General features: G+C 48.2%; 1 protein-coding gene across 2 annotated transcripts in view; it reads right to left on the bottom strand.

Annotated features, from left to right (window-relative positions):
* Window positions 1-1,943: 1,943 nt before the first annotated feature.
* The window catches only part of TNN (tenascin N), a 62,686-nt gene continuing 37,977 nt past the window's right edge, over window positions 1,944-26,652 (bottom strand). For both annotated transcript variants that reach the window (XM_077901768.1, XM_077901769.1), the window contains 9 exons: window positions 26,318-26,581; window positions 23,068-23,331; window positions 20,435-20,565; window positions 19,263-19,395; window positions 18,688-18,839; window positions 12,826-12,922; window positions 11,585-11,752; window positions 5,168-5,331; window positions 1,944-2,851 (listed from right to left, as the gene is read on the bottom strand). In XM_077901768.1, the coding sequence (XP_077757894.1) occupies window positions 2,711-2,851; window positions 5,168-5,331; window positions 11,585-11,752; window positions 12,826-12,922; window positions 18,688-18,839; window positions 19,263-19,395; window positions 20,435-20,565; window positions 23,068-23,331; window positions 26,318-26,581 (1,514 nt within the window). In that variant the 3' untranslated portion in view covers window positions 1,944-2,710. The remainder of the gene's footprint in view (window positions 2,852-5,167; window positions 5,332-11,584; window positions 11,753-12,825; window positions 12,923-18,687; window positions 18,840-19,262; window positions 19,396-20,434; window positions 20,566-23,067; window positions 23,332-26,317; window positions 26,582-26,652) is intronic.

Here is a 26,652-nt window from a genome sequence, read left to right as displayed (position 1 = left end):
GACAGCTTTTGTCTCCTTTGGTCTGTCCCAAAGGGGAGGGACTGCCCCATAAGCTTCAAAGCCCTGATGGCTCATAACCTGACTCTGAGAGAAGTGGCCCTCTGAAAAGCAGATTTGTCCAGAAACCCATCCCCGGGGCCTACACTCAGCTACCGGAGTGGGGGCTGCCAGAGTTGGTCCCATTACAATGAGGTTAGGCACAGACATTGGGGCTGGGATGTTCTCCTTGGTCAGATAAATATCCTTTAAAGATGAGTTTCTCCCCACTTCCTTCTCTGCCCCACGGAGAACCTAAATGATCAGCTGAGGTTTTCTCTGCCTATCCCTTCATGCAGCATGACCCCTACAGGGGAAAAGAATGCTAGAAACTACTCCAGTTTCCTGCAACTCCTGATCTTGGCGGGTGGTGGAGAAACGCTGCAGTGGGTGAAGACAGGGGTGTGCTGCTGGCATCACAGACAGCTCCAGAGCAGAGAGACCAGCTCCCCAGGAGTGATCACCAGCAGGGCAGCAGCCCCGGCCCAGACCTACTGAGTCACAGGGCCTAAGGATGGGGCCCAGCAATCTGTGCTTTACCCAGCATGTTTATCAAGCATGGCAAAACTGGAAAAGCATTGCCCACCATGCACCACCCCTGGCCCTGAATCATTCTGGGGCTTGATCCACTGTGCAAGGGAGGTGCTTCTTTTCTAAAAAGCCTGCATTTGCTGGATTTAGCACCAGCCTCCTGAATCACCAAGGAGAGAATTCCACCCACCCCCACCCCCCATCCCCTGGTGTCAGCAGAAGACAAGAAGACTCAGGACTGGGAAGCTGTGCAGAGGGACTTTCGAGAGAACAAGGAAATCAGCTCAGGCTGCAGCCCTGACTAAGCTGGATCAGGACCACAGAAACAGGGAAAGGTCTCTGCAAGCGTCTCCTCCTCAGAGAAAACCTGCGCTGTCTCCTGCCTCTACCTCTGCCTCCTAATCTGACTTTATTTTTCTTCCAGGGCTTAACACTTCTGGTTTGGTACATTTATTGTTTATTGTCTGTCTCTCCACCAAGAGAATTTAAGCATGAGGACAGGATTGTTGTGCTTTCTTCACTTCTTTAGCACCAGTACTCAGGGCGGGACCTGACACATAACAGGGCATCATCTGCATTTGTTGGAATGAATGAGTGGAGGAATGAATGTCTGGCTCCTCACCTCTGCGATCGCACCTCTGTCCCCACCCAGGGCATAGAGCACACTGCTGGGAAGAAGCAGGCAGATGTCAAGTCCTCACTGAATTCTTGTTTGGACCACCCTCACCAGATCTAGCAGTCACTGTGGCATTGTGAGTGTTTGTGGGGCTGGGGGGCGGTGCTGAAAACTTACACAGGTGACATGAATCCTTTTGAGGGTATGGCTTCGCCTTCAGCCAGAGGTTAGAGCCTGGAGAACCACAGGCACTAAAGGACTCCCTGGTCCTGGAGCAGCACTGCAGCTTGTAGGGTACATGCCTTCCCACTCCCTCACCTCTCCTGATTCCAAATACCATTGTTCGTCAGCTTGCAACTGTGAGACCACAGGCCAACCAAATCCCATTATAATGCACAAATTGTACCTTCTCATGCACTTAGGTTAAATTTAGAATTCAAGTGCACTCATGTGAGTTAAATAACACAAGGCATTTTTTTTTAATCAGGTGGTTTATTATTTTATTTTTTTTAGTGGGAATTTAAGTTACTTCAATAATGATCACTGACTTCGCTATAGAAAAACCTTCTAAAGTGACAGGAAAATAAGCCCAAAGGATCTGACTGACCAAGTGCCCATTCAAACAATATGCCTTTGTTGTGGAGCACCTTCAGAAAACCTAAGGTGTCGGGGGCCAGGGACAGGAGCAGGGCTGAGGATTGAGGGAGTGAAAGGGAGTCATAGAAGACTCTTCAGGAGGAATCAATCATCAAGAGTCAAGTTATTTAAAGTTGAAATGAGTGAGAATTTATTCACAACATATGTAGATCTATGAAAGTGATTATGCAAATAGGTGGGAAGGTGGCTCTTGAGAAGAATAGTAACACAGAAGCTTGGTCTCCAGCATGCTGGTCAGAGCTTAGCAAGATGGGAATCCATCCTGGTCCCCGTGGTTCCCTGTACTCTTCCTCCTAACACTAGCATTTTTTAAACAGGGGGAGGTTTACAGCTTTTCCCTCAAAGCCCAGTGGTAATGGCAGGTGACCAGCATCAGACTACTTTAGCCCCTTGGCCATCAAAGAGAACCCCTCCTTGGTGCTTTTTTTCTAAGGAAAAGATTTCTAGTAGAGGAGCTTTATATATATTTATATATATAATATATATACCAATTTCCAGAGATTTCCAATTGGTGAAGTGCTAGATGATTCTTTTTTTCCTCTTCCCCCCTCCAATCTCACATATTTGTTACTAAAGATAGACTGAAAAACCTTGTAGTCCAGTGCTGTCTTCCTCATATGCTACTACTGGCTGATTTTCAGACCCCCAATACAGATGGGCAAAAACGCAGGTGATAGGGAAGTAACCTGATTTGTCTGAAGCTTGATAACATGCTTTGTCCTGCAGGTTATCCAGCCATCTCAGAAACCAGGGGCCAGGAGCATCCCTCAAACTTCCATTAACCAGTCACCACTACCCACCCTGCCCCAAGCCCTCACAGCCCCACCCTGGGCTGGTCTTGTCTCATGTGACAACTGCTCCAATAGGCCATCAGAACGTTCTCGAATTTTCTCCCAGTGTCCGCTTCTTTCTGTCCAGGACATGCTCCCCGCTGTAGCCATGAGGGCGGATTTTCAGCTCCACGTAAGGAATGGAGAATTCATGTCCTTTCCATGGCTCCCAGTTCACCCCCTACATAAGAAAGCCAGCATAAAGAAGAGGCACTTGGGAGGAAGGAGGGGTGGCTTGCGATACAAAGGAATGCTTCTTTGTCAGGGAAACCACTCCCTCTCTGCTTAGGGGAGAGAAAAATTAGAGGAGCCTTGACTGGGGTAGTTATCTGTCATAAGGGAAGTAGAGAGCCCAAGCTAGATACATACAGCCTCTGCTGGGCAGCCGAGGTTTGGCAGGCTGATGACTTGGAAGACCCCACCCCCACCCCCACCCCAGTGGTTGGGAGGATGTGATGTGAGCCCAGGGGACGAGGAGACCACAGCAGCCGCAAAGCTAACAGGGTGTCAACCTGGCCAGCAATGCGCACATTATCTTTGCCTCGCTCTTTTCCTTTCCAAAAAATTAAAGGCAAAAAATAAACATATTAATTGGTCAATCGTGTAAAATCATTTTCAATTTAGGCTGTTTAGATACCAGCTCTGGGGTAACGAATAGCCTGCTGAAAACTAAATTTCATTTTATGTCTTTTGACTGGTGAGCGCAATAATATTTAATTCACTTAATAACCTTGCAACCTGGCCAATAAAGAGCCCAAGTGACCAATTTTATGTATTTTAATTTGTGAGGTAAATAATAAACAAGAAGCTAAATGCCTTGCAGACTGTGAAAAGCACATTAACCAGATGAATGTCTTTTATTAGCAAATGTGGGGATGCTTTAGGGCATGCTGGCTGTTCATTTCAAATATTTGATCTCTGATCGCAAGCTTCCCTGAGTCAGCCCACTAGCTGCCACCATGATTCATGGACCCACCCTCCTTGGCCTCCCCGGGGGGGAATGTTTCTTCTTCCCTCTGAAAAATCACTGAAGGATTGGGAGTCCCTGCTGCCTGATAGTAATCAAACTGTACCTGGACTTGAGATGTGCTAATATTTACAGTAATATTGGTAACTAGGTGAGTTCTGGGGAGAGGTGGCTTCCTGAAGGCTAGAATAGACCCCGGAAATAGAAACCCAAGATGGGGAGGAGCTTTTGGAGGGGATGGATTAATGATGAGCAGGAACAAAGATGCCATTTTCAAGTGGCTGTATGGGAGCAGCCAGGAGAGGCTCCACATCTGGCCAAGGAGTCAAGGTGATGTGCACAGGTCATAGAGGTTTGAGAAATCATCAGTAGCCAAGTTTCAGAGCAAGGAAGGGTAGAGTAGCCATCAAGAACTCTCAGTCCTGTGTGCACCTCCTGAAGTGGAGAGACTAATGGTCTACTCTGGGTAGACCCTGAGTGGCTTTGGATGAAGTGGATCCAAAGGTAGGTCTGATCAAAGGCAGAAAAGACTTTGTTTTCCTGGTGATCAGAGGATTTGAGAAAAATAGCCCTGGTTTCACTGGGAGAAAATCTAGAAAGAATTATGAATGGAATGTTTGTGCCCAGCCCCCCAATGCATATGTTAAAGCCCTAACCCTTAGTGTGATAGTATAGGGGGAGTAGGGGAAGACCTTGGGGAGGTAATTAGAGTTAGGGGAGATCATGAGAGTGGGATTAGTGCCCTTATTTTTTTCAAAGATTTTACTTATTGAGAGAGAGAGAGAGAGAGAGAACAAGCAGGAGGAAGGGGCAGAGGGAGAGGGAGAGAGAGAGAATCTCAAACAGACTCTACACTGAGAGCACAGAGCCCTACACAGGGTTTGATCTCACAACCCTGAGATCATGACCTGAGCTGAAACCAAGAGTCAGACACATAACCCACTGAGTCACCCAGGCACCCGCACCCCAGGATTAGTGCCCTTATAAGAAAAGGAGAGACCAGAGTGCTCTCTCTCTCTCTCTCTCTTTCTCTCCTATATGAGGACACAGTGGAAAGGCCACCATTTACAAGATGGAAAGAGAGTTTTTGCCAGGAACTGAATCTGCTGGTAACTTGATCTTGGACTTCCTAGCCTCCAGAACTATGAGAAATCAATGTGTGTTGTTCAAGTCACCCAACCTATGGTGTTTGTTACTAAGACAGTGTCCATGTGTGAACCAGTAAACAAATGGTGCATAATCCATATTATTTGTCTATCCAGCAGTGGACAGCCTGGGCTCCCACCCACCTATGCTAAGTAAGTGTATAGCACTGTGGGAATGCAGAGGGGGAAGGGCTGCAGCAGACAGGCAGGGGAGGCCTTGCCCTCAAGGCCGTGGAGCCTAGAGAAGAGCCCTACTGCCCTAACTGGAAGTGTCAGAAGGAGATGTGGAGCCAAACCAGCCTGGAGATGGTCGCTTTGGGAACTGAAAATTTTGAGCAGAGCTTGGGACAAAAAAAAAAAAAAAAAAAATCCACCTGTCACTTACCTCACTGTGTTTGGTCTCTCCATATCTGCCATTGGGGTTGGCCAAGTGGCAGTTCTTGTACCACCAGCCACCATGATGTGTCAGGGCACAGTTGCTGAGGGCAATATCATTGTCTCTGTCAAAAGTTGTAAACTTCCATCCGTTGTGGTAAGTAAGAGCATCCCCTGCAGGAGAGGAGAGATGAGAGAAGTGAACGTCTAAGTTTTGCCACTGAGCTGGTGAGCGTGCTCTGGACTCAGCAGGACAATCTTAGGGCATGAAAACACCGAGGATCCAGCCAGTGATGTCACAGGTAATCACTCGTCTCTCAAAAGAGCCAAGATGAGGACATGATACAGACGATCAGATTCCCCTTCCTGGCCTGTCACCCAAACTTCGGCCTGTCACTCCAATAGCTTTGAAAGCCTTAACAGCATTCTCACTCTGATGCCCTGCCATCATGTGATGTAATCAAATATCCCAAACCAAATCCATCAGCTCTCCCCACAGTACCTGACCACCCCCCACCCGCAGTAACCCCACTCCCGTCCTCCCTGTCTGCTCAACCATCCTCCCAGCCACCCAACTTCAAACTCCAAACCACACTGACAAACTTGTATCCTTTATCGAGCCCTTTCTCCTGCAGATCACTCACGGATGCTCTCGCTCCCACAGCTGCCACCCCGGCCTGTCCTCCTCTCTTCAGGTCTATCTCTACACAATGGCCCTCCTGGGGTTGAAGCACACGCATCCACATGCATGATCTCAGACTTAATGTCTTCCTTCCTGCCACAGGAAGAGAAGCTGCTCCTCCTTGCTTGGCTTTGCAGGCCTGTCCCTTGGCCATAGCCTTCGCACAATCTCTGAGCCCACTGTCCCCACAGGCACATGGCAGTTATGACCAGTGGAGGGGTCTGTCCTCCATTTCTCTCTGCCCTCCTCAGTCCAAATCCTGAGCATTCCTCAAAGCCCAGGCAGCCCCCACTCCTGAGGAGGGGCCAGTCTCTTTAATAATCCATCCACACACTCTCCTAGCACGCATGCCTGTTTCCCAAGCCCTCCTGACACATATGTATAGTTTAGGGCTTTGTGACATCCTGTCTGGAAATCCGCTTGCATCATTTTGCTTGTATCTCTACTATTTCCCCATCATATCTGTCATCTTTTTATCAGTTTTATTTCTTAATTCAGCTCCTAAGAGGTGATAAGGGCCTGTATCAATCCTAAACTAAAGCAAATCATGTTCCTACAGTAAGAACACTTATGTTTTCGTCGGAGCTCTGAGTTACAGAGCCCTGTAACAGAGTTACAGACCCTTTCCCATACATACCCACCTCTGACCCCCACTCTAGCCTATGAGGTGGTCCCAGGAGGAAATGGACTTACAGAGGTTAGACTCCGTGGACTTGTCAAGGCCCCACTGTCCACAGACAGCAAGGCTGGGACTCAAACCTGGGTCCTCAGATTCCAAGTCCAGAGTTCTTCCCCAAACACCAACTTGCCTGAGGCTTCCTCATTTCTGCCTTTAGTTATGCTAACAAAGAGCAAGCCCACTGCTCTGGTTCTGCAAGTGTGGTCCAGTCCAGGGACCAGCAGCATCAGCACCGCCTGAGAACTTGTTAGAAATGCACCTTCTCAGGCCCAGTCTCCCAGTCTGCAGAAGCAGAAACTCCTGAGGTAGTACCCACCTGCAAAGCAATCCGAGTTTTAACAAGCCCTTCCGATGACAAGCCCTTGGGGTGCAAGCGAAAGTCGGAGAACTTTAGTCTGCAACTTCATTTATTCGGGAAACCTCAGAACCCTAGCTGGGCCCCCGCATCACTCTAGGCTCTGAGAATACAGACAGAGGGAGTCCCTGCAAATACAGGCAGAGGGCGTCCCTGCTCTGGGGGTGCTGGGGTGCTAAGGGGTAGGTACTAGGGGGTGCTAGGGGGTACTAGGGGGCAGATCTATGGAAAGAGTTAACAACAGGTTGCAAAATGAGAAGGTCCCAGATTGTCTCTCTGACTTGGCAGCTTAAACAATGGGGCCTGCCGCACCACACCTAGCAGGGCAGCCCCAGCCACTCCGGCTAAGACAGCTGAAGGACTCTGTCCCCATTTGTTTCCTCCAATTGAGGAAAGGCAAGTCGTCGTCGCTGTGTCGCTGTATCGTCCACATTTCCTCTCCCCTTCGGCTTTCTGGCAGATAGTTAAGTACAGCTTAAAATAACACATGATGGCTCCCTTGGTGACACATTTAATGAGCACAGCTTACCTACCTTGCATCTAAAGTTCCCAGAGCTGTTTTCCAAGAGTCTGTGCAAAGGCTATTTCTTAAGGATTTGTTTGTGGTTCTCTAACTTTAGGAGCTGGGATCAAGAAAAGTGAAGCAGGTTTCGGGCTAAGTGTGGCAGTCTATTGCACAGATGGATTTTCTCGCTTCCAGAAACTGAAGCCATGCTGACGTTCAGAGCACAGACAGTGAGTATACCCATGAATCAAAAAATCACTTTTCTCCGGTTGTCAGGCCCCCAGCCAACACAGTATTCTGATTTATTAAGCTTATCTCCCTAAGTCAGATAAAGTAGAGAAGCCAGTGGTGGTCAGACCCTCTCTCTTCTATTACGGTTTTAGGAGAAAACATTGGATGAGAAATAAGCACCCTTACATCTAGTATAATGGCTTTAGGTAGGCAGCTGGCTCTCCTCAGGGAGTGAGTTGGAGGGGTCAGTGGCAGGCCCAGAAAAGCCCAGGGTGGGGCCACTGAGCTGGTCATCTCCCATCTCATCTAACATGACTCCAACATCACCTCCTGAGGCAGGCAGGAAGGCCCAGACAACTGAGCCCCCACAGACCTGAGGAAGCTATCCACGTCATACATATCCCTCATAAGTCACACAGGACCATGTGTCTGGACCTTGGACCATGGGACTAGGAACGGGCCAAAGAAAGAGTGATGTGTGCCATTTTTGGCTTTCCCTCTTGTTCCTGGACGCAACATTTTTCCTCCTTAAGTACCAGTATTGAAAAAATCCATTTCAAAGCGAGGAAGGCAATTTTGCATAGAGCAGTTCCTTACTGTGGAAATTTGGCATCCCCGGGCCCCCCCACCCAGCAGGTGCCCACCCTGCCCACTTTGTCACCTCCCTGGTTCTCCTGTCACCCAGCTCTGGTGGAGCTCCTCAGTCACACTTCCAAGTGAGCCCAGGGGGTGGACCCATCCCTGGTTGGGCATCACTGAGTCTCCCGTAGGTGGGACTTAAAACCAGCTGGAAACGATTGGCAAGCTCATAGAAATCACTCTGCTCCACCCTAAATGTCTATTTATGATGTCTATCATGATAACTTCTCCAAGAGACGAACAGCACCTTGAAAGTAGAGCCCATTAGCCGTCCTCCCTGCCCCACTCCCAGATTCAGAATCAGAAACTAAATTTATCCAGCATTGCCCTGCTGGGGTTTCCTTCACGGAGGAATGATGGGCTCTCTGCTAGGCATTCAGTGGAGGCAGAAGGTGAGGACCCCCCCTGGACAGGGCGAGTAGCAGAGATCCTTACTGGCACATTTCCCCCCAGGCCACACATCTCCGATTCTAATCAGAGCCCTAGTGGGGGTAGCTGGCACCAGAGGTATCGGACTGTTCACCTTCTCTTTGAATGCCACATCCTCTAAACAGTACCTCATCATTTAGGACATGAGAAGCCAGAAGCTTCCTAAATTTCAAAACCCTCCTGGGGACCAATCAGCATACACAAGGAAGGCTAAAACCCCACTGAGCCCACCATGCAACTTCAGCGTTTCCAAGCAGGAATGACTGCTCCTATGGGGAGACCAGATCGTGGGCTGAATGAGCTGTGATCTAAAAGGTCTCCCAAGGCTTCCTAGTAAAAAAAACACATCCTCCACAACCTCAGAATGGGAATTACCCCCTAATCACAGTTAAAATGCAAATAGAGACCTGGGAGGAGAATCACATTAATTCGTGACTCTATTGACTCCTTCTCACTCACTTTCCCATTAGCATCAATGTTCATTTCCTGGTTATTTTAAGACAGGCCTTGGAAAAGCTACGTGTGCTTGGCAGAGAGAGAATGGGCAGCGCGTAGGCAGGCCCGAGGGGGTGGGTCCCCAGCCAGCAGGTGGGAGGGACGTCACTGTGCTTCAGGGAGAGACAGAGGACGCTGTATCTCACTGAGGAAGGTCCCACAAGGAGCCTCCCAAGGCCGGGACTCTTTAGCCTGAGAAAGGCAGACCAACTGATCACTGGGGTCAGTAGTAAAGGGGAATGAAAGGGATGACCAGATCTCCTCCACTTGGACTGAGCAGAGCAGGAGGGGGCCCATGGGGTCTCAGGGAGACTGCGATGTGTGCACCCCCTACTCCTAATGGTTAGAGCTCCCGGAATCAGCCTTCAGCAGCATCGTCTGATTCTACCCAGAGCTGGGGGAAAGGTAGGCAGAGTGCACAGTGGTACAAAATAGCATTTCCCAGTCCCCCCTCATTCAGTTTTATCCTTGTAATCCCATGAATGTCCGCCTGTTTTCCCAACTGTATTTTAACTGCCTTATTCCTGTGCCCAACTTTCATGTGTTACGTTGTACTGTGAGTGGATGTAGTGCTACATAGCGAACTTTTAGAAACTGTATATAAAGTAGAAAAGGGCTGCCCGGCCCGCTTCCAGGGCATGGAGACCCAGGACCCCTGAGGAGAGAAGTGACAGTTCCTCTACAGCAGTGCATTTTTCCTCCCAAGGATTGTTCCCTGACATACTTTACCCTTCCCTTTGCACACTCCCCTGCCCCTCTGAGCCCCTGAACAATTCTCCAGCAGGTGCCCACCCTGCCCACTTTGTCACCTCCCCGGTTCCCTTGTCACCCAGCTCACACCTTCACTGACCCTGGGGCAAGCTATCTGGGTCTCAGGGAGTCCCCTTTACAGCATAAAACATCTATAAGATTGCACAGAAAGTTCTTGCTATTAAAATCATGTTTGAAACTCACCTACTCTGCACCAGGCTCCAGGCTAAGCACTGGGAAATAAGAGCAAATCAAAGTTCATGTGATTTTTTTTAAAACAATTAAATTATAAGATCTACAAGAAACTTTGCCTTAGTTGTTGGCCACTTCGGATCATGGCCCCAGACACTAAGAGGTGTCTGTTCATGGTCCTCTGCCATTAGGGGGTTCTAGAGTGGCCTCAGGCTTCACGAGCACACTCTCTGCTCAATCTCTGCTCACCATGGACTCTCCCAGGCCTGGGGGCCCCTTCCTTTTTTCCCATCTGAGTCCTACCCTTGCTACCCAGCTTCAGCCTACTGCCCTCCAGAAAGCTTCCTTCAACTGCCTGGGGCCTCAATGTACCCACTTTCTCACATGCTAGAGCTCTTCATTTGCTTCACCACTTTCATGGCTCTTTGCAAAAGTTACTTTTGGTGATTACTTATGTGTTTACATGGCAGTCTGAGGGGACAGATCATGGCCCACATAGTCAGGGCGTTACACATTCCTACATAGCTGGTCACCCCAAAGTCAAAAGCACATAGAATCAAACAACAGGGATCCCTGGGTGGCGCAGCGGTTTAGCGCCTGCCTTTGGCCCAGGGCGCAATCCTGGAGACCCGGGATCGAATCCCATGTCGGGCTCCCGGTGCATGGAGCCTGCTTCTCCCTCTGCCTGTGTCTCTGCCTCTCTCTCTCTCTCTCTGTGTGACTATCATAAATAAATAAAAATTAAAAAAAAAAGAATCAAACAACAGACTCACTTGTTGGAGGTTCAAAACTATATATACAGGCTTAAAATATGACATTAAAACGGTAACTATCCCGTCCCTCTTAAACAGGATATTCTGTGATATAATCTCAGTATTTCAGTCGTGTGGCTTGACTTTGTTTTCTTCTTTCACAACTGAACACACTGTCAACCGGCTTATGTCCAATGAGACACTCATCAAGGTTAGACGTTCCCTGCTTTCAGCTGAACTGCTAACTTGTGTTGCTACAGTAGTACGAAATTAATGAGACCTACACTTCTTGTTTGAATCAGCACTTTCATTTTTCCCTTTACTTACAGCAAAATGCTGCAAAATATTTAAATAATCACACACACACACACTTCTGTGGAAGGACAGCAGCCACATTGCTGGAGCCCAGTGAAAGGCACCAAAAACCACTCAGGATATGGGCTCATTGGCTGATCATGGGAAGTGTAAGAGGAGGGCTTTCGCTGGTGAGGGGATCAATGTATAATGTACAAAAGTTCCAACTTTAAGATGGTCAAGGATTGCTTTCACGTCTGTTTCCCCCCAACTCCCTGCAGGGAGCAGGGCCTCAACCATCAATGAGGACAATTCACCTCCACAGAGCAATATTTCATGCCCCAGATCCATGACATGCGGTGGTCCAATCCTGATATACCCAGAAAGCAAGAGACCTTAGCAGGGGGGAAATGTGTTTTCCTACCTGCTGTGCCTCTGTATTTCCCGACTGTGAGCCTGTACCTCTCCTTGCTGGAAGCCACTTGGAATAAATCATATACGGCATAGGCAGATTCGTTGGCAGTCTGTAGGTCCACTCTTACTTCATACCGGGTCGGGGTGCCAGTGGTGAGATTGTGTAGCTTGTCAAGTCCTAAAAATAAGGAAGGGAATTCCAATAACCAATCGACCTACACGTGCAAGCACTCACCTACTAGCATCTGAGATTTTCAGCACCCAAGTCACCTTAGCCTCTGCCTCCTCTGCTAATGTGGGCTGTTCTCACACTAGCTCTTTTGGGATGCCTGTATTCCCATCCTATTATTTCTTTGGCACAGCCATGTTAATGAATGTGGAGACCACGTCCTCTGGGGAGGAGCAGTGGAGGGCAATCATGTGGTGAACCTGCCCCTTGAGTCTTCTCTAAAGCAGAAGCACTTCCCAGATCATCCCTGCATCCTGCCAAGTGGAAGAGGACATCGACTACTACTGTGGGGTCACTGAAGGAATTCTGTGCCAAGCAAACCACAAACAACATGTACTCTAGGGGTTCCTTGGTGGCTCAGTGATTGAGTGACTGCCTTGGGCTCAGGTCGTGATCCCAGAGTCCCAGAATCGAGTTCTGCATCAGGCTCCCGGCAGGGAGTCTGCTTCTCCCTCTACCTATCTCTCTGCCTCTCTCTGTGTGTCTTTCATGAATAAATAAATAAAATCTTTTAAAAAAATCATATACTCTATCAGACACTGGGTCTCCAGGTTATGATTTTTTAATACTTTATTTCCCTACTGAAGTTCTTGGTTATTTCACTCTCTGTGAATATCTGCTCCAGAGTGGAGCAGAAGGAAAAGGAAAAACGGTCCCCATAATGACTGGCATTACTAGTGGAACTGCAGGGATTACAGGCATGCCCTCCTAATAATAGCCCAGAATCCCCATTGGTCAACTATTTTTCTAAGACATGCAGGCTCCAGGCCGATCCTGTGGGGCTTACATGCAGCATAAAGACCACCTGTAATGGCCCCACCCTGTCACAAGCCCAGCACATGAGAACCTTCCCAGAGACCTGGCCCCTGACACCTTGATGGGCAGGTGCCTCCAGGGGTCCGGTCCCTGGCAGTGGGGACATCCTCCTGAACGTGGTGAGCCTTCTCAAGTGGCCCAAGCAGCTCTGGGGGTTGCAATACCCCCTCCACAATACAGCCCTCCTAAAATCTCAGAGATCATACCAAGCCAGAACTCCTTCATGGGGTCCCCGAAACCTTCCACGTAGGTGCGCCAGCGCTTGAAGAAATCCAGCTGCCCAGTGTTGCGCCTCTGGAAGACCTGCAGAGGGAGACAGACCTTTCATTCTGGCACACCTGAACAGACATGGCTGAGCCTAAGTAGACAGGAGCTTGGGTGGGGAGCTGCCCTGAGGCAGGACAGGGGCGGAGGGAAGGTCAAACTGACGGACGTGGTTACAGATTTAAAGCAGAATTGAAAGAGAGGGCAAAGCTGGAGTGATCCTTGGGGTTTGGGCTTGTGGCACTGGACGGCTGTCCATTCAGCTCTCACTGAGATGGGGGCTCCAAGTGGAGACAGGTGCTGTGGGTGTGAGCTCACCTGGGACTAGGTAAGGACGAGCCACTCCTGACATAACCTGGTGAATGAAGATGCCATAGTAGTAGCTGGGCGTGAGGGCCAGGGCTCTGAAAAGAGAGCTGGGCCAGACTTGCACAGGTAAGCGTGTGTCAGAGATGATGCTAAGCATTCACCCCAAGTCCCATTTCACTTTCCTGTCCCCAGGAACACTGATAGGAGGAACTCTTCTTTTTTAGGCTCCCTTGCAATGAAGCCGGAGCCATGTGATTCATCCTAGCCAAAGGGCAGGGAGGCAGGGGGGCCCTCCATGCTTTCTCTTCCACTGCCCTATGCCTTGCCCCCCCCCCACCCCGCCACTGCTGAGTAGGCCGAGTGTCAACAGGGCAGAGCCATGACTTGGAATCAGCCTAAATCCCGGAGTCACCACTTAGAAGTGACTGCCACACCACCAAGACTTCGCACGCATGAGAAGAAACTCTTTGTGTCTTAGATCATCGGACTCTGGCGTCAGCACACTGCCACAGCATAGCCCCGCTCTATCTTAATGAATCCAGAAACCCACGGGGGCATAGTAAAGCAAACCCGCTGGAGAGGCTGAGACCCCGAGAAGAAAGTGAGAACTAAAAAAAGAACACGGGCTAACATCAAGTCTCCGGACCTCCACTACACCACAGCCAGGTGCAGAGGATGCACTCATGGAGGAGGAGGAGGAGGAGGAGGAGGACCCAGGTGTGTAGAAGGACACCCAGGATAACATGGGACCGCACAGATAACACAGAGAAAGGTGTGGCCGCTGGTGTCAAAGGCAGGTAACACGAGGCCTAGGAACACGTGTCCATGGGATGTAGTGACACAGGAATCACGAGGGACTCCCGCAGAGGCTGTGTTGGAGAGAGATGAGGGCAGCAGCCGGCGGGAACAGCCTGCAGCGTGAGTGAGAAGAGGGAGCAGACGCAGCCTGGGGTCCCGCTATTTCATGAAACCGCACGCTGCCTCCTTTCCCGAAGCTCCTCTGCTGGGGGGTGGGGGCAGGCAGTGCCAGTCAGAGCAAATCGGATGCTTTCACATGAGGTAGACCTGAAAAGTACCTACAAGCTCAACACTCCTGTGTATACGACTGGAACTGATAGTAACCGATGTCATTCCTTGTGACCTTGAAAGCCACACACGACACCATCCTAGCTCCAGGCAGAAATGACTCTGGAACTCTGGAAGGCTGGACCGGCATCTGTCTCCATCCACTTTCCCTGTACTCCTTCAAATGCAGGAGCCCCGACACACAACTCCACCTCCCTGCTTTCCATCCTGCTTCACAGCAGGTGCCTTGAAGTAAAACACAGTATCTCAAATTTGATAAGGTAAACCTCCCAATATTTGTGCATTTCTGTTTTTTCTTGGAAGAGACGGGGAGGGCGGAGAGGACAGGCTGCGTGCAACAGTGCTGCCAGCTCCACAGGGGAGCTCACATTTGACCCCCTTCTGAGGCACAAGCCACCTTCGCTGGCCCAGGAAGCATGGAACTGGGGGCATCCAGGGCAAACCCGGGGCTTAGAGGGTGACCACGGCCACCGGCTGGCCAGCGGCAATGAGCAAGTCCCCTCTATCACCAAGCCTCGGCCAGCTGCGTGACAAACAGGGTTAGAAGCGGGAAGGAAGGGATCCCTGGGTGGCGCAGCGGTTTGGCGCCTGCCTTTGGCCCAGGGCGCGATCCTGGAGACCCGGGATCGAATCCCACGTCGGGCTCCCGGTGCATGGAGCCTGCTTCTCCCTCTGCCTGTGTCTCTGCCTCTCTCTCTCTCTCTCTCTCTCTCTCTCTATGTGACTATCATAAATAAATAAAATTTAAAAAAAAAAGAAAAAAAAAAAAGAAGCGGGAAGGAAAAGTCCATCTCAGAGGTGCTGGAGAATCAGGGAGAGGGTAAGTGTAAAAATGTTCTACAAGGCTACCGAGGTGCTGAGCAGAATTGAGGGGATGACTGGCCAAGTAATTACCTACTGCCTGAACATCATGGTTTCTTTCCCCTTTTGTCCTTACGTCAGAGACTCACACGCCTCTTTGGCTTCCTTCAGTTCTTCATCTGCTTATCTGCTCATGTAACCACCGTGTACTGAACGGTGTGCTGGCTCCAGGCCAAGTCCCTATGATGCCATTTTACAGATGTGAAAGTGCAGAAAAGTGATTAGCCAGATTAAATAATAATCAGCTGATTCTTTAGTGGCCGATGCAAGGCTAAAACATGGATCTCCTCATCTTTTCATCAGAAAGTTTGAAAATGCCAGCTTTACTGAGTCTATATTCCAAAAGTCATTTAAGATTCTGGGGCTAACTGTTCATTTCCTAGCATGCTGCCCACTCCAGTCCCTTCCCCAGGACTCTTCCTTTGCCATCGACGGTGGAATCCCAGGGTACACGCCGCCGTACGGATGTTTGGTTCCTTGTACATCGAGTCCTATCACATTCCCACTAACATAATTAGTTATGGTGCAAGGTCAGCCTCAGATCTGATCCTGCCCTCCTGGGACAAGCACTTTACAAAGGCAATCTCCAATCAATGATAGGGGTTTGTCCCCCTGATTTTTTTTAAAGATGGGTTTATTTTAGAGAGGGAGCACGGGCAGTGGGAGGGGCAGAGGGAGAGAGAAAGAGAGAGGGGCAGAGAAGCTGAGCACAGCACATGATGCAGGGTTCGGTCCCAGGATCCCAAGATCATGACCTGAGCCGAAACAGAGTTGGGCGATTAACTGACTGAGCCAACCAGGCATCCCTCCCTGATTTTTTTTTTTTTTTTATAATCTTCAACTCAGCTAGGAAAACTGTGAACAATGGTTTGTTGCTCTCTGCATCACTATTGAGACCCAGCTCTGCACTTATTAGGAATGTCCTTGGGCAAGTTAGTTAACCTTGACAAGCCCTGTTTTTCTGGACTAGATCAAGATGTTAATAGCCCATTTGTCAGGCTCTTAAATCAAGGCTTTAGCAAGATCACTAATCCTGATAAATCATAAAAGTGGGAAGGCCAGAGACTGGCACATGCAGATATAATAAGTTATTATTATATCTCAATAAACGTTAGTTTGTATGTTATTATTTCAGATTCCAAATGAAGTGACCCACCATGATCATTTGTACATCTTGATCAAGCAGACTGATTTGACTCCCTCAGAATCTAGCCCATTCCCATTCAATGCAGTGCAAACACCTTATATGAATTGTGTGGAGTAACAGAAGCCCCTTAGCAGGTACGCCTCAAGGCAGCAGAGTTCTACACTCTAGAGCTGTCACTGCACTCTAGAACTTACTCAATGTCCTGATTCCATGGGGAGGAAAAAATGAAAATGTCATTTAAATGCCTGTGGAAAGAACTTCTAATGTAGTCCTTAAGATTTGCAAGATGGAAAACAAAGATGGAAAGGCTTGAGGCCCTTAAATATTCCCATATGGTCCTCAGTCTGGTCTGCCCCCTGCGGCATCAATTACCTCAGAGTTGGGTTCTTCTGGCCTCTTCATCACATTGGGTTCGTGCCACTCCATAGAGAAAAATTTCCTTAAAAGGATTTTAGAAGCTCCATTTAAAAGAGCAATGTACTGGGGTGTCTGGGTGGCTCAGCCGGTTAAGTGTCTGACTCTTGGTTTCAGCTCAGGTCATGATCTCAGAGTCATGAGATCGAGCTCTGCATGGGGCCCTATGCTCAGCAGGGAATCTGCTTAAGATTCTCTCTCTACCTTTGCCCCTCCTTCCACTCATGCTCTCTCTTTAAATAAATAAATAAATAAATAAATAAATAAATAATAAATAAATAAATAAATAAATAAATAAAATCTTTAAAAAAAATAAAAGAGCAATGTACTAAGGTCATTTCTCAGTGGCAAAAGACTCTGGAGCCCAAAAACATTGAAACCATTAGTAAAAGATTTGGTGTAGAAGTTTTCAGGATTCTGCTTTTTTCTGGACTGTGACAGCATTGAAGAGAACCCTACAGAATCTCAGTTCATGTACCACCTTAAGGAGTCTAGGTCAGAAAACAAGACTTGGGATGGGGGTGAGGGACTGGTGTTGGTTAGAACTCAGAGTGATTTGAATATTTTTGGAACTGACCTCGGTGTCTGTGAGCAGGTTGGAGAAGGCAAGCTCCTTGAGGGCAGGGATTTGGGTCTGTTTGGTTCACTGCTGGCTCTTGAATATATAAAACACTGCTTGACATATAGTAGGCACTCAATAAATTTTTGTGAAAAAAGCTGGGATATTCCCAGGCAGGCAGACTGGCAGGTATCTTTCTAGAGGTTGCCCTAGTCAAGCGTCTCCTTCCCTTTCAAAAAAGGCCACACCGGACGAGACTAACCTTCTGCCAATGGTCAAGTATGGGCACAAGGCAGGAAAGTGGCTTCAAGCCTGAAGAGATTGAATGCTTAGGAGAGTTCTGATGAAAAGCAGTGGGTACAGCCCTATGGGTCTGCTCAGGTGGGAGTCCCTCCCATGTTATATTCTGTTCAGTTATTTTTATAAATCAATCAGGAATTTCCCCCACCCAATCCAGTTCCTGCCTTTCAGCCACCAGATGCAGCTGTGCCAATAAGTTTTCTTCACTGCTACTTCTCAGATGGGACCATTTTATCCGCGGCTGCTCCAGTGTCTTTGGTTTCTCAGGCCCCTGAGCAAACGTGTAAATGAATGTAGTTTGAGTACAGGGAGCTCATGCTTTCTCCTCCCCACAATGAGCTGTGGATGCACAGCAGGTAAGGCCTCATGCTGGTTCGGAGATGGTGAAAGCCTCTATCCATTCAGGCACAGGAGAAGGCAGTGGGGGGAGAGGGGATCAGATTGCAACCCTCAAAGGCAGCTCATCATATAATTGGATCAGGGTGATGCAATCAAAGTAGGTGCCATGTGGTATAAGCAGACAATGGCCCAAGGGAATAAAGCGGTGTCCACACAGCAGAGAGACCACCAGCACACTGCCAAGGTTCCCTCTTTCAGGCTTTAGTCTTTCAAACTAAAGTTTTGCTTCTGAACTGAGGAACAGGATGCAGAACTGAGACAAAGGGCTTCAGTTTGGAGGCCTGAGGCCCAAAGAGGTCATGTGTTTCCATCTTGGATGGGTCGAGAGGACCCTCAGAGAAAACCAATGACCTGGAAGGCTGGAGTCCTGAAACCTGCTCCCAGCTTTTGTCATTAATTCTTTCAAACTGCCAAGGCACTTCTCCCTGTGAGCCTCAACTTACCTATTTATAAAATAGAAATAATGACCTCTGTCACTTACTCGAAAAGTTCTGTGTGAGAGTCGTGTTTATGACAGAGTGTGGAAGAGCAGAAAATATAGGTGATGCATACACAGTGGGCATTATTAGATGCTGATAAGCCTATGGGCTCCACAACCATTAACCTTTGCAGGTGTGAAGCACCTTCAGGCTCTGTTCTTACAGCAGGGTGGGCTGGGGGCAGGCTGGGATCTCTCTGAAAGCAAGGGTGAGCCACCACAGCTCCTATCTCCCCTGGATAAAGACTCACAATCCAGCCGCCTCCATCCGTGTCCATGTCGCAGTACACCTGCAGGGGCCGGCTGGCGTCACCATGCAGGTAGATGGTGTATAGACCGCTGACAACATTGCTGTTCTGTTGAACTTGACTGCAGTCTGAAGGATGTGGAAAGCGGGCACCAACTAGGAATCCAGCAGAGAGGTGGTGTCGTTAGGAGAAGGGCAAGGAAGAAGGAGCGGGGCTTGTCTTCTATTTTTGAGATCCTTTATTTTGTTTAGAAATTATTTCATAACCTCCTACTACATTGCTTCCTCCAACTCCTCAGTGAGATCTTATGTTTCTCATTCACCCTGCTGTCACCAAACCCTTCTGATATACTAGAAATAAGCTCAAGCTCATATCACTTCCTGCTGCAACTCCCACAGAAGAACATCCTGTTCTGCTCCCCTTTTTCTACCATGAGATGGACTTCATTTGAACCCCTAACTCTATCCCTAGGGCCCCATTTCTAAAGGAATCCATCACTCTGTCCACCTACTCCTCCGTGGACACTTTGCTGGGCCCTCTAATGCTTGTCCTCTACCATGTTCTAATAGACATCTTACCTGTGGAAAGGGTGGTGGAGACACTCCTGCTCCGGCGATCACCCTTAAAGGCGATCAAGGAGACAGGGTAGGTGATGCCCTGCTCAAGGCCTTGCAGCTCGAGCCTCTCATCCCCTCTTCCAAGCTGTATCTCCTACCAAACAAAGGAGATAGTAGACAGTCAGTGTGTCACCCCCAGTGCCCTAGGGGTGAGTCAACAGCATTCCCTGGTACTAAGGACAGACGTTCTCTGAGATGATGATGTTTTGTTTCTTTGAGGGCTTGGTAGCACCCAAGGGGGTCCCAGGAGCTTCCCTGGAGGCTGGTGCCACGGAGATTCAACCTGCTGGAAGCACCAGCAGAGAGCCAGCAACAGGTCCTGCCCCTGGGGGAGCCCCCACCAGGTCTCCTGGGAACCTCAGCCTCCAGATGCATGCTGGGACACCAGCTACAGCCATCAAGGCTGGCAATGCTGGGCTGACAAGCCAACAAGGGAAATAAAAGTGACCACTGATATGCAAAGCAGGCCAGAAGTGGCCTCTCAATACTTCCTTCAGAACCTATCTTATTTCCTCTACAAACACAGGGCTAACTTTCCTTGGTGAGCTGGCAGAAGCAATCACTGAGATCATGAATAAATCAAAGCGCCCTTCCTTTTCCCTTTCCTCCCTTCTTTCTTGCTGAGAAGAAAGAAGAATTTTCTATCAGAACAATTTACAAAAATGTGCTGGCCCTTGGATTCCAGGTGGGAGGTATAACTCTTGAAATGAGGGTTAATCAATTCATTCAATAAATATTTACTGAGCACCTCTTGTGTGCCAGGTTCTAAGCACTTTCAATATACAGTGATAGATAAAAAAGACAAAAAGTCCTTGTCCTCATGGAGCTAATATTAATTGGGAAAGACAAACAATAAAAAAAAATAACACGGGACAGATGTGTGGCCAGCAAATATGCAATGGTCAGCTAGGAGCGGGCACAAAGGTTAGTCTTATGAAATGAGGCCACATGTATGATGTCAACAAGTAACTGCGTAGCACCCTCCCTTACCACAGCAGATGATCACTAAGGATCAGCTCATTTCTCAGCAGGTCACCATCATACTGGCATTCAAGCTGGGGGGCCCAAGTCACCTGCTTCATACAGAGGTGGAACATGGGTACCAAGAGGAAAAACCAAGAAGTTTCCAGTACCTTAATGGTGCCATCTGGGAATTGGTAGGTGAGAATGTAGCCATCAATCTGAGCAGAGGGGGATGTCCAAGTCAACACCCCTCCAGACTGTGTTATAGCAGATGGACGAAGGTTTTTGGGAGGGTCGATGTCTGTATATAAAAGGCCAGATAATTATGATTACTAAGTATTATTCCAACGAGGGCACGATCATTTTTGATGTGTTAACATTTTTTTTTTTAGGATTTTATTTATCTATTCATGACAGACACAGAGAGGGGCAGAGGCAGAGACGTAGGCAGAGGTAAAACCAGGCTCCCTTTGGGGAGCCTGATGCAGGACTGATCAAGTCCAGGACCCCAGAATCATGACCTGAGCCAAAGGAAAATGCTCAACCACTGAGCCACCCAGATGCCCCAACATATTTTCTCCCTACTTCTCCTCCCATTTCTTTTCCTCCTGTCCAGCAAGTAACAGTTTCCTCCTGTCTGCTCTTCCTTGCCACCAGCCCCTTATGACCCTTGTTTCCAAAAGCACACACCGACTGAGAACAAGGGGATTAAAGAGGAAGGGGTTGAGTGGGTGCAGATTCTCCAAGAATGATGGGTATGAGCAATCTAGAGTAGCAGAGGGGTTCTCAGAGATGGCAGGGTTCCCAAAGGGGCATGGGATACTGGGAGAATGCAGGTCTGAAAAGGCCCTGAGCCCAGAAACCAGGGATCTCAGCAAACACCTATCTGAAAAGATGATCCAACTCCAGGCATTCAGCCTGCCTCTCCATGCTTAGCACTGGGAAACTTCCCAGGACTGTACACACAGCCCTGGTGAGGGAGCATGACCCTCAATTTGCTGAGATTCTGACCAACATGAAGAATGTGATAAACATTAAGTTGGCATAGGAATATAAAGTTCTATCTGTTACATAACCAAATATATGGCCTTAGATGTTTATGCTGTACAGAAAGCCTAGGGAAGCAGTGGGATGCTTGTGAAAAGGAGAGAAAGAGAGAGAAAGGGAGAAAGGGAGGAAGGGAGGAAGGGAGGAAGGAAGGAAGGAAGGAAGGAAGGAAGGAAGGAAGGAAGGAAGGAAAGAAAAGAGAAAAGAAAAGAAAAGAAAAGAAAAGAAAGAAAAGAAAAGAAAAGAAAAGAAAAGAAAAGAAAAGAAAAGAAAAGAAAGAAAAGGGGAGGGAAGGGAAGGGGAGGGGAGGGGAGGAGAGGAGAGGAGAGGAGAGAAGAGGAGAGAAGAGAGAAGAGAGGAGAGGAGAGGAGAAGAGAGGAGAAGAGAGAAGAAGAGAGGAGAAGAGGAAAAGCAGATCTTTTTCCTCTGACCCTGAATACACGGGTGTGTGCGTGCATACTGTAGACCAAGGAAACTAAAGCTCAGCAAAAATTCTAGTCAACACCATATTAATTGGTCAGATGTCTCATTTTTTTTAACCAAATAAGATATTGAATGAAAATTTCCATTTTGAAAAATCATCACAGAAGATTATTTTAATTTAGAAGTTCCCAAAAAAGATGTCTCCAAGCTATTTTCTACCCAGTAGCATTTCAGCTGAGAACAGAATTGCAATATTTTAATAGAAATCAGGCAGCTGTTGTTTTGAATTAAGATGTTTTGACAAATTCTGAGTTTCGGTAATATCAGCTTGGTCTGACTTTCTAAAGCGTAACATCTGGTATGGATCTTCTTTCCATCACACCACAAAACTGAATTTCCTGATTTCAAAAATTAAGCAAACCCTTAACTATTTAAATATCTTAAGCTGGTCTCCACTAGCTCTGCCCACCAAGTCCCTGGTTATGGGCGTGAGAGCTCTGTCTTGGTTACTTCCAATTTCTGTGCAGCAGAAAGATGCTAACACTGTTGTCTTTAAAAATGGCAAGAGTGAAGCAAAGAGAAGATAATGAGGGAGCAGACAAGGAAAGAACAGGGGAATAGGAGAGAGGGAGAGAGGGAGGGAGGGAGGAGGGAGGGAGGGAGGGAGCGAGGGAGGGAGGGAGGGAGGTACTGGTTGCCTCTAGAGAACTGCACTGGCTATTAGGGAGTCTGGGGCATAGAAGAGTTTTTCTTTCTACATACCTTTGTTTAGTTTGAAAATTTTTACTACAGGTATACTTTACTTTTTTAAATTAAAAAACCCCTGCTGATTGTAACTGATAAAGAAATCCAAGGGCCATCTAACTCTGGTGGCCACACGTGGTGTAGCCGGCCACAAAGAAGACAGCCAGGCCTTGCTCAGACTGTTCCAAGAGACAGGATGAGGATGTCAGGGTGGGCACAGTGAGCTTCCTGGGCCCCAGTGAGGGAGATGGAGGCAGAAGAGCTTCCTTGCCTCTCTCTTCTCCAAACTGGAGCTGGGGCCAACCAGGTTCTGACATCTAGGTGGAGAGCCTGCGAGCTGGGCAGGGTGGAGGGGATGGTGAGAGAGGCTACTTGTGCATAACCACCTGGAAGAGCCACACGGCTTTGGTCTCCTCTACACTCTTCTTCATCAAAACTGTCACACCCGCCTATTACCTCAGAAAGGTAAAGAGGAAACCACTCCGGGGAATGGCCTTGGGTGAAACAGCTGCCCTCCCTGGTCCCCTCGGCATCCCAGGGATGGAGGAAGACTGTTCTGATGGATGCACAGGGTTTCTAGTCCCAGTACCTGTCAGGGCCTTGGTGTCAGCCTTCTTGCTCTCCCGGGCCCCCTTCTGAGCCCACACCTGGACCGTGTACTCCACACCTGGCCTCAGGCCCGTCAGGACAGTGCTGCTCTGCTCCTTCCCCACTGGAACCTCCATGGTGTCCCCATCAGCAGACGTGTAGCGCACCATGTACTTGTCGATGACTGCTCGCACCGGATCCCAGGAGATGGTGGCCGTGTCCTCTGTCACCCGGTTGGTCACCAGGTTTTGGGGGCTGTCAATTTCTTTTTAAAAAGGAAAGGCCAAATTTTAGAACTGAGAGAGGCCATCCCACCACCGCATCACCAGGAGCTCTCCAGCCAAATTATCTTTAATAACAGTATAATTCCATTGAAAACAAGAGTGGAAGGCTCCTGGTTTCCATTTTCCAGGGAAATAAACCACTGGGTATCACAACTGGGAGGAATTAGGTCTTTGTCAAGTTCATCAAGATGGAAATTTTCTGACTCTCTAGTTTCCACAGAAGTAACAATAAAAGTCTCCTGAGCAACAAGATAAGCTGCCCAAATTGCTGTTGAAGAATCTCCTCTTATTATCTCTGTGGTATCTGGTTATTTTGCTTCACAGAATCTCAGAGGTGAAAAGAAAAAAAAAAAAAAAGAATCTCAGAGGTGAGAAGTCAGATCTTCTGACTCTCTTGCCTTTTATAAAAGGGGAAGAGAAGGGAGGCCCAGAGAAGCGAAAAAGACTTACCCGAGATCCTGCTGTTCCCTTGTGTTAAAACCCAGACAGGCCCTACTTTGCTCTGAATTGCATCTTCTGAGGGACTTTGCTCCTTTTCATCTGTGTGCTCTCTGGCACCACTGGGCTCCTCTTCTACTGTCGTTCCCAGACTGCAAGCTGTAGGACCTCCTGCCCCTCTGCACCCCTTAACTGACAGACTTCTCATACCTTCCCTTCACTCCTCCCCTCCCATTCAACTCTTCCATTCAATGAAGTTTGGCACTTTTCACTAAAAGCACACCATTAAAGCCTCCCATATATGTCACCCCCAACTTCAAATCGCCAAATCCAATGCACGCTCGTCATCCTCACCTCACTGGACTTTTAGCAGCATTTGGTAGAGTTGATCCACTCCCTTTGTTTTAAAACACTCTTGGCTTCCATGACTACACCCTCCCCTGGTTTTCTCCCAACTGCCTGACTCTTCCTCTGTCCCCTTGGTCAGCAACCTGGAAATGAGCCTCCGGTGCCCCCTCTTCCTCTCTCTACACTTCTCCCTAAGTGACCTCATCCATGTCCATGGCTTTGAATACCAACCGATGCTCTCTTCTCCCCAAGACCTGAGCCCCTGGCTTGCATCTGCAACTGAATATCCACCACAGCACCTCATAGGTACTGGACACTTGACCAATATTTATAGAATCAATAAATAAATCACTCAAATGACCAAGGAATTTCACAAGTTTCTCCAGTTCAAATGTCTAAAAGCCTTAACATTCCTCCCTGAGCCTATTTATCTCTTAGTCTCCCCTCTCAGAAAATGTTGCCCCAACTTTCCATGTTGCTAGAGCCAGAAACACAGGTCATACCTGATTCCCTTTCTTCCTGCCTCACATCTCATCCATCAGCAAATACTGGCATTCATATATCCAAAACCTGTACCCAGGTATCCCCCCGTCCTCTTTCCCAACGGCCGTCACCACCTCTTGCTGGAATTTTACACTGGACTCTTCCTTCACTAACCTTCCTAGTGCTACTCCTGTTATGTCCTCCACTAATTCTCCTCACTGTGGCCTGAATAATCTTTTTTAAACATACCACATCATGTTGCTCTTCTTCTAATAAATACAACACACTCTCCATTGCAGACACCATGCAGTCCTGTGTGAGTGACTGGCTTCCTTCCCACCTCACTCCAAGCCACTTCCTCTCTCACCCTCTCTGCCCCAGCAACACCAGCCCCCTCACAGCTCTCCAGGCATCTCAGCTGTTTCTGCTTAGAGCTATCAAGTACCCCCTTCCCTCTGCCAGAAATGGTGAGTCTTCCCTAATACTCATTCTCCCCTTATTCCATAAGCATACTATCCAATGGATCTCTCTGTAATGATGGAAATACCCTGCACTGTCCAACACAATGGCCATTAACCAATGTGGCTACTGACCGCTTGAAATGTGTCTAGTACAACTCTGAAAGTCATTTAATTACTTTTAGTTAATTAATGTCTAAATAGCCACATGAGGCTAATGGCTACTGTGTTGAACAGGGCAGTATAACAGAAGTGTAGGCTAGGCACATGATCACCCAGCTGAAGACCTCATTCACCAGCCTTTCTTGTAGTAAAGTCTGGCATTGCATCTTGGATCTGGCCAGTGGAATGTGAGAAGAAGTGAAGAACGTGTGAAATGTTCCAGTCACACCCTTCCCTTTCCTCTACCAGAATGTGGGTGGAGGATGACCATGTAGATGGAGGCCACTCCCTAGGGATAACTGAACAGCAAGAAGGAAGGAGCCTGGCTTTCCTGTGCCATGGAGCTCCTCAGTCAGCCTTGGCCTACTTACCCTCTGGCCAGTCCACAGACGAGAATAAATTTCTTTCTTATTTAAGCAAATGTTATTTGGACGTTCTTAGCAATGTATATTGCTTTGCTTCCAAGAAACATCCCTACCCTGTTATTCTTTCTACCTGCACCATGTTCATGTCTGTCACAAAACTTACTACAGTTTACAGTTATAAGTTTGCTTGTTGACTGTCTAGCTTTCCCACTGGACTTTAAGAGAATAGGAATCATATTTGTCTTGTTTGTCACTGCTTCCCGGGTCTGGCTTTTGGAAGATGCTCATCAAAACTTAGATGTCTACTGAAATAGACACAGAGCTCCAACCTGTCAAGGCAACACTTGCTCCTCAAAACTACATAGCATCTATTAAGACCAACCTACATAAAACAGCTTGTCACAAAACGGCTCCTAATCCAGTGTTTTTAGGAATTTTATATTGGCTTTACCCTATTCCCTATAATCTGTTATCACTGAGAGGCACAGCAATTAAAACAGGCTTGGGAAAAGAATTTTAAGACCTTCACAGGACGGCTCAGTATGGAGTCCGTAACTGCACTTGGATTTTTCTTTAGGAATAAAGTTTTTTTACAGCAACTTTCCTAAAGTAGTCCTTGAGTCACCAACCCCAAAAGCAGCAGGGGCATAACTAGCAGAGGCAGGTCAGCCCAAAGTGATGACCCTAGTTTCTTTTCTCCTCCGTCCTGTTACCTGTTGGTGCCTTGGTGTCGGCCTTCTTACTCTCCCGGGCCCCCTTCTGAGCCCACACCTGGACCATGTACTCCACACCTGGCCTCAGGCCCGTCAGGACAGTGCTGCTCTGCTCCTTCCCCACTGGAACCTCTCTGGTGTCCCCATCAGCAGATGTGTAGCGCACCATGTACTTGTCGATGATGGCCTGCACCGGGTCCCAGGAGATGGTGGCCGTGTTCTCTGTCACCTGGTTGGTCACCAGGTTTTTGGGGCCATCAATGTCTAAAAAGAAAAGTACTGATCAACATGCACTATTAATAGGCCCCAGAGTACAGGACCTCATGGTCATTTTG

This window comes from Canis aureus, chromosome 6 (genome assembly GCF_053574225.1).
Source record: "Canis aureus isolate CA01 chromosome 6, VMU_Caureus_v.1.0, whole genome shotgun sequence".
In the NCBI taxonomy this organism is placed as follows: domain Eukaryota; kingdom Metazoa; phylum Chordata; class Mammalia; order Carnivora; family Canidae; genus Canis; species Canis aureus.
The sequence above is the reverse complement of the archived record's forward strand: the minus strand, read 5'-3'. Positions and strand labels throughout refer to the sequence as shown.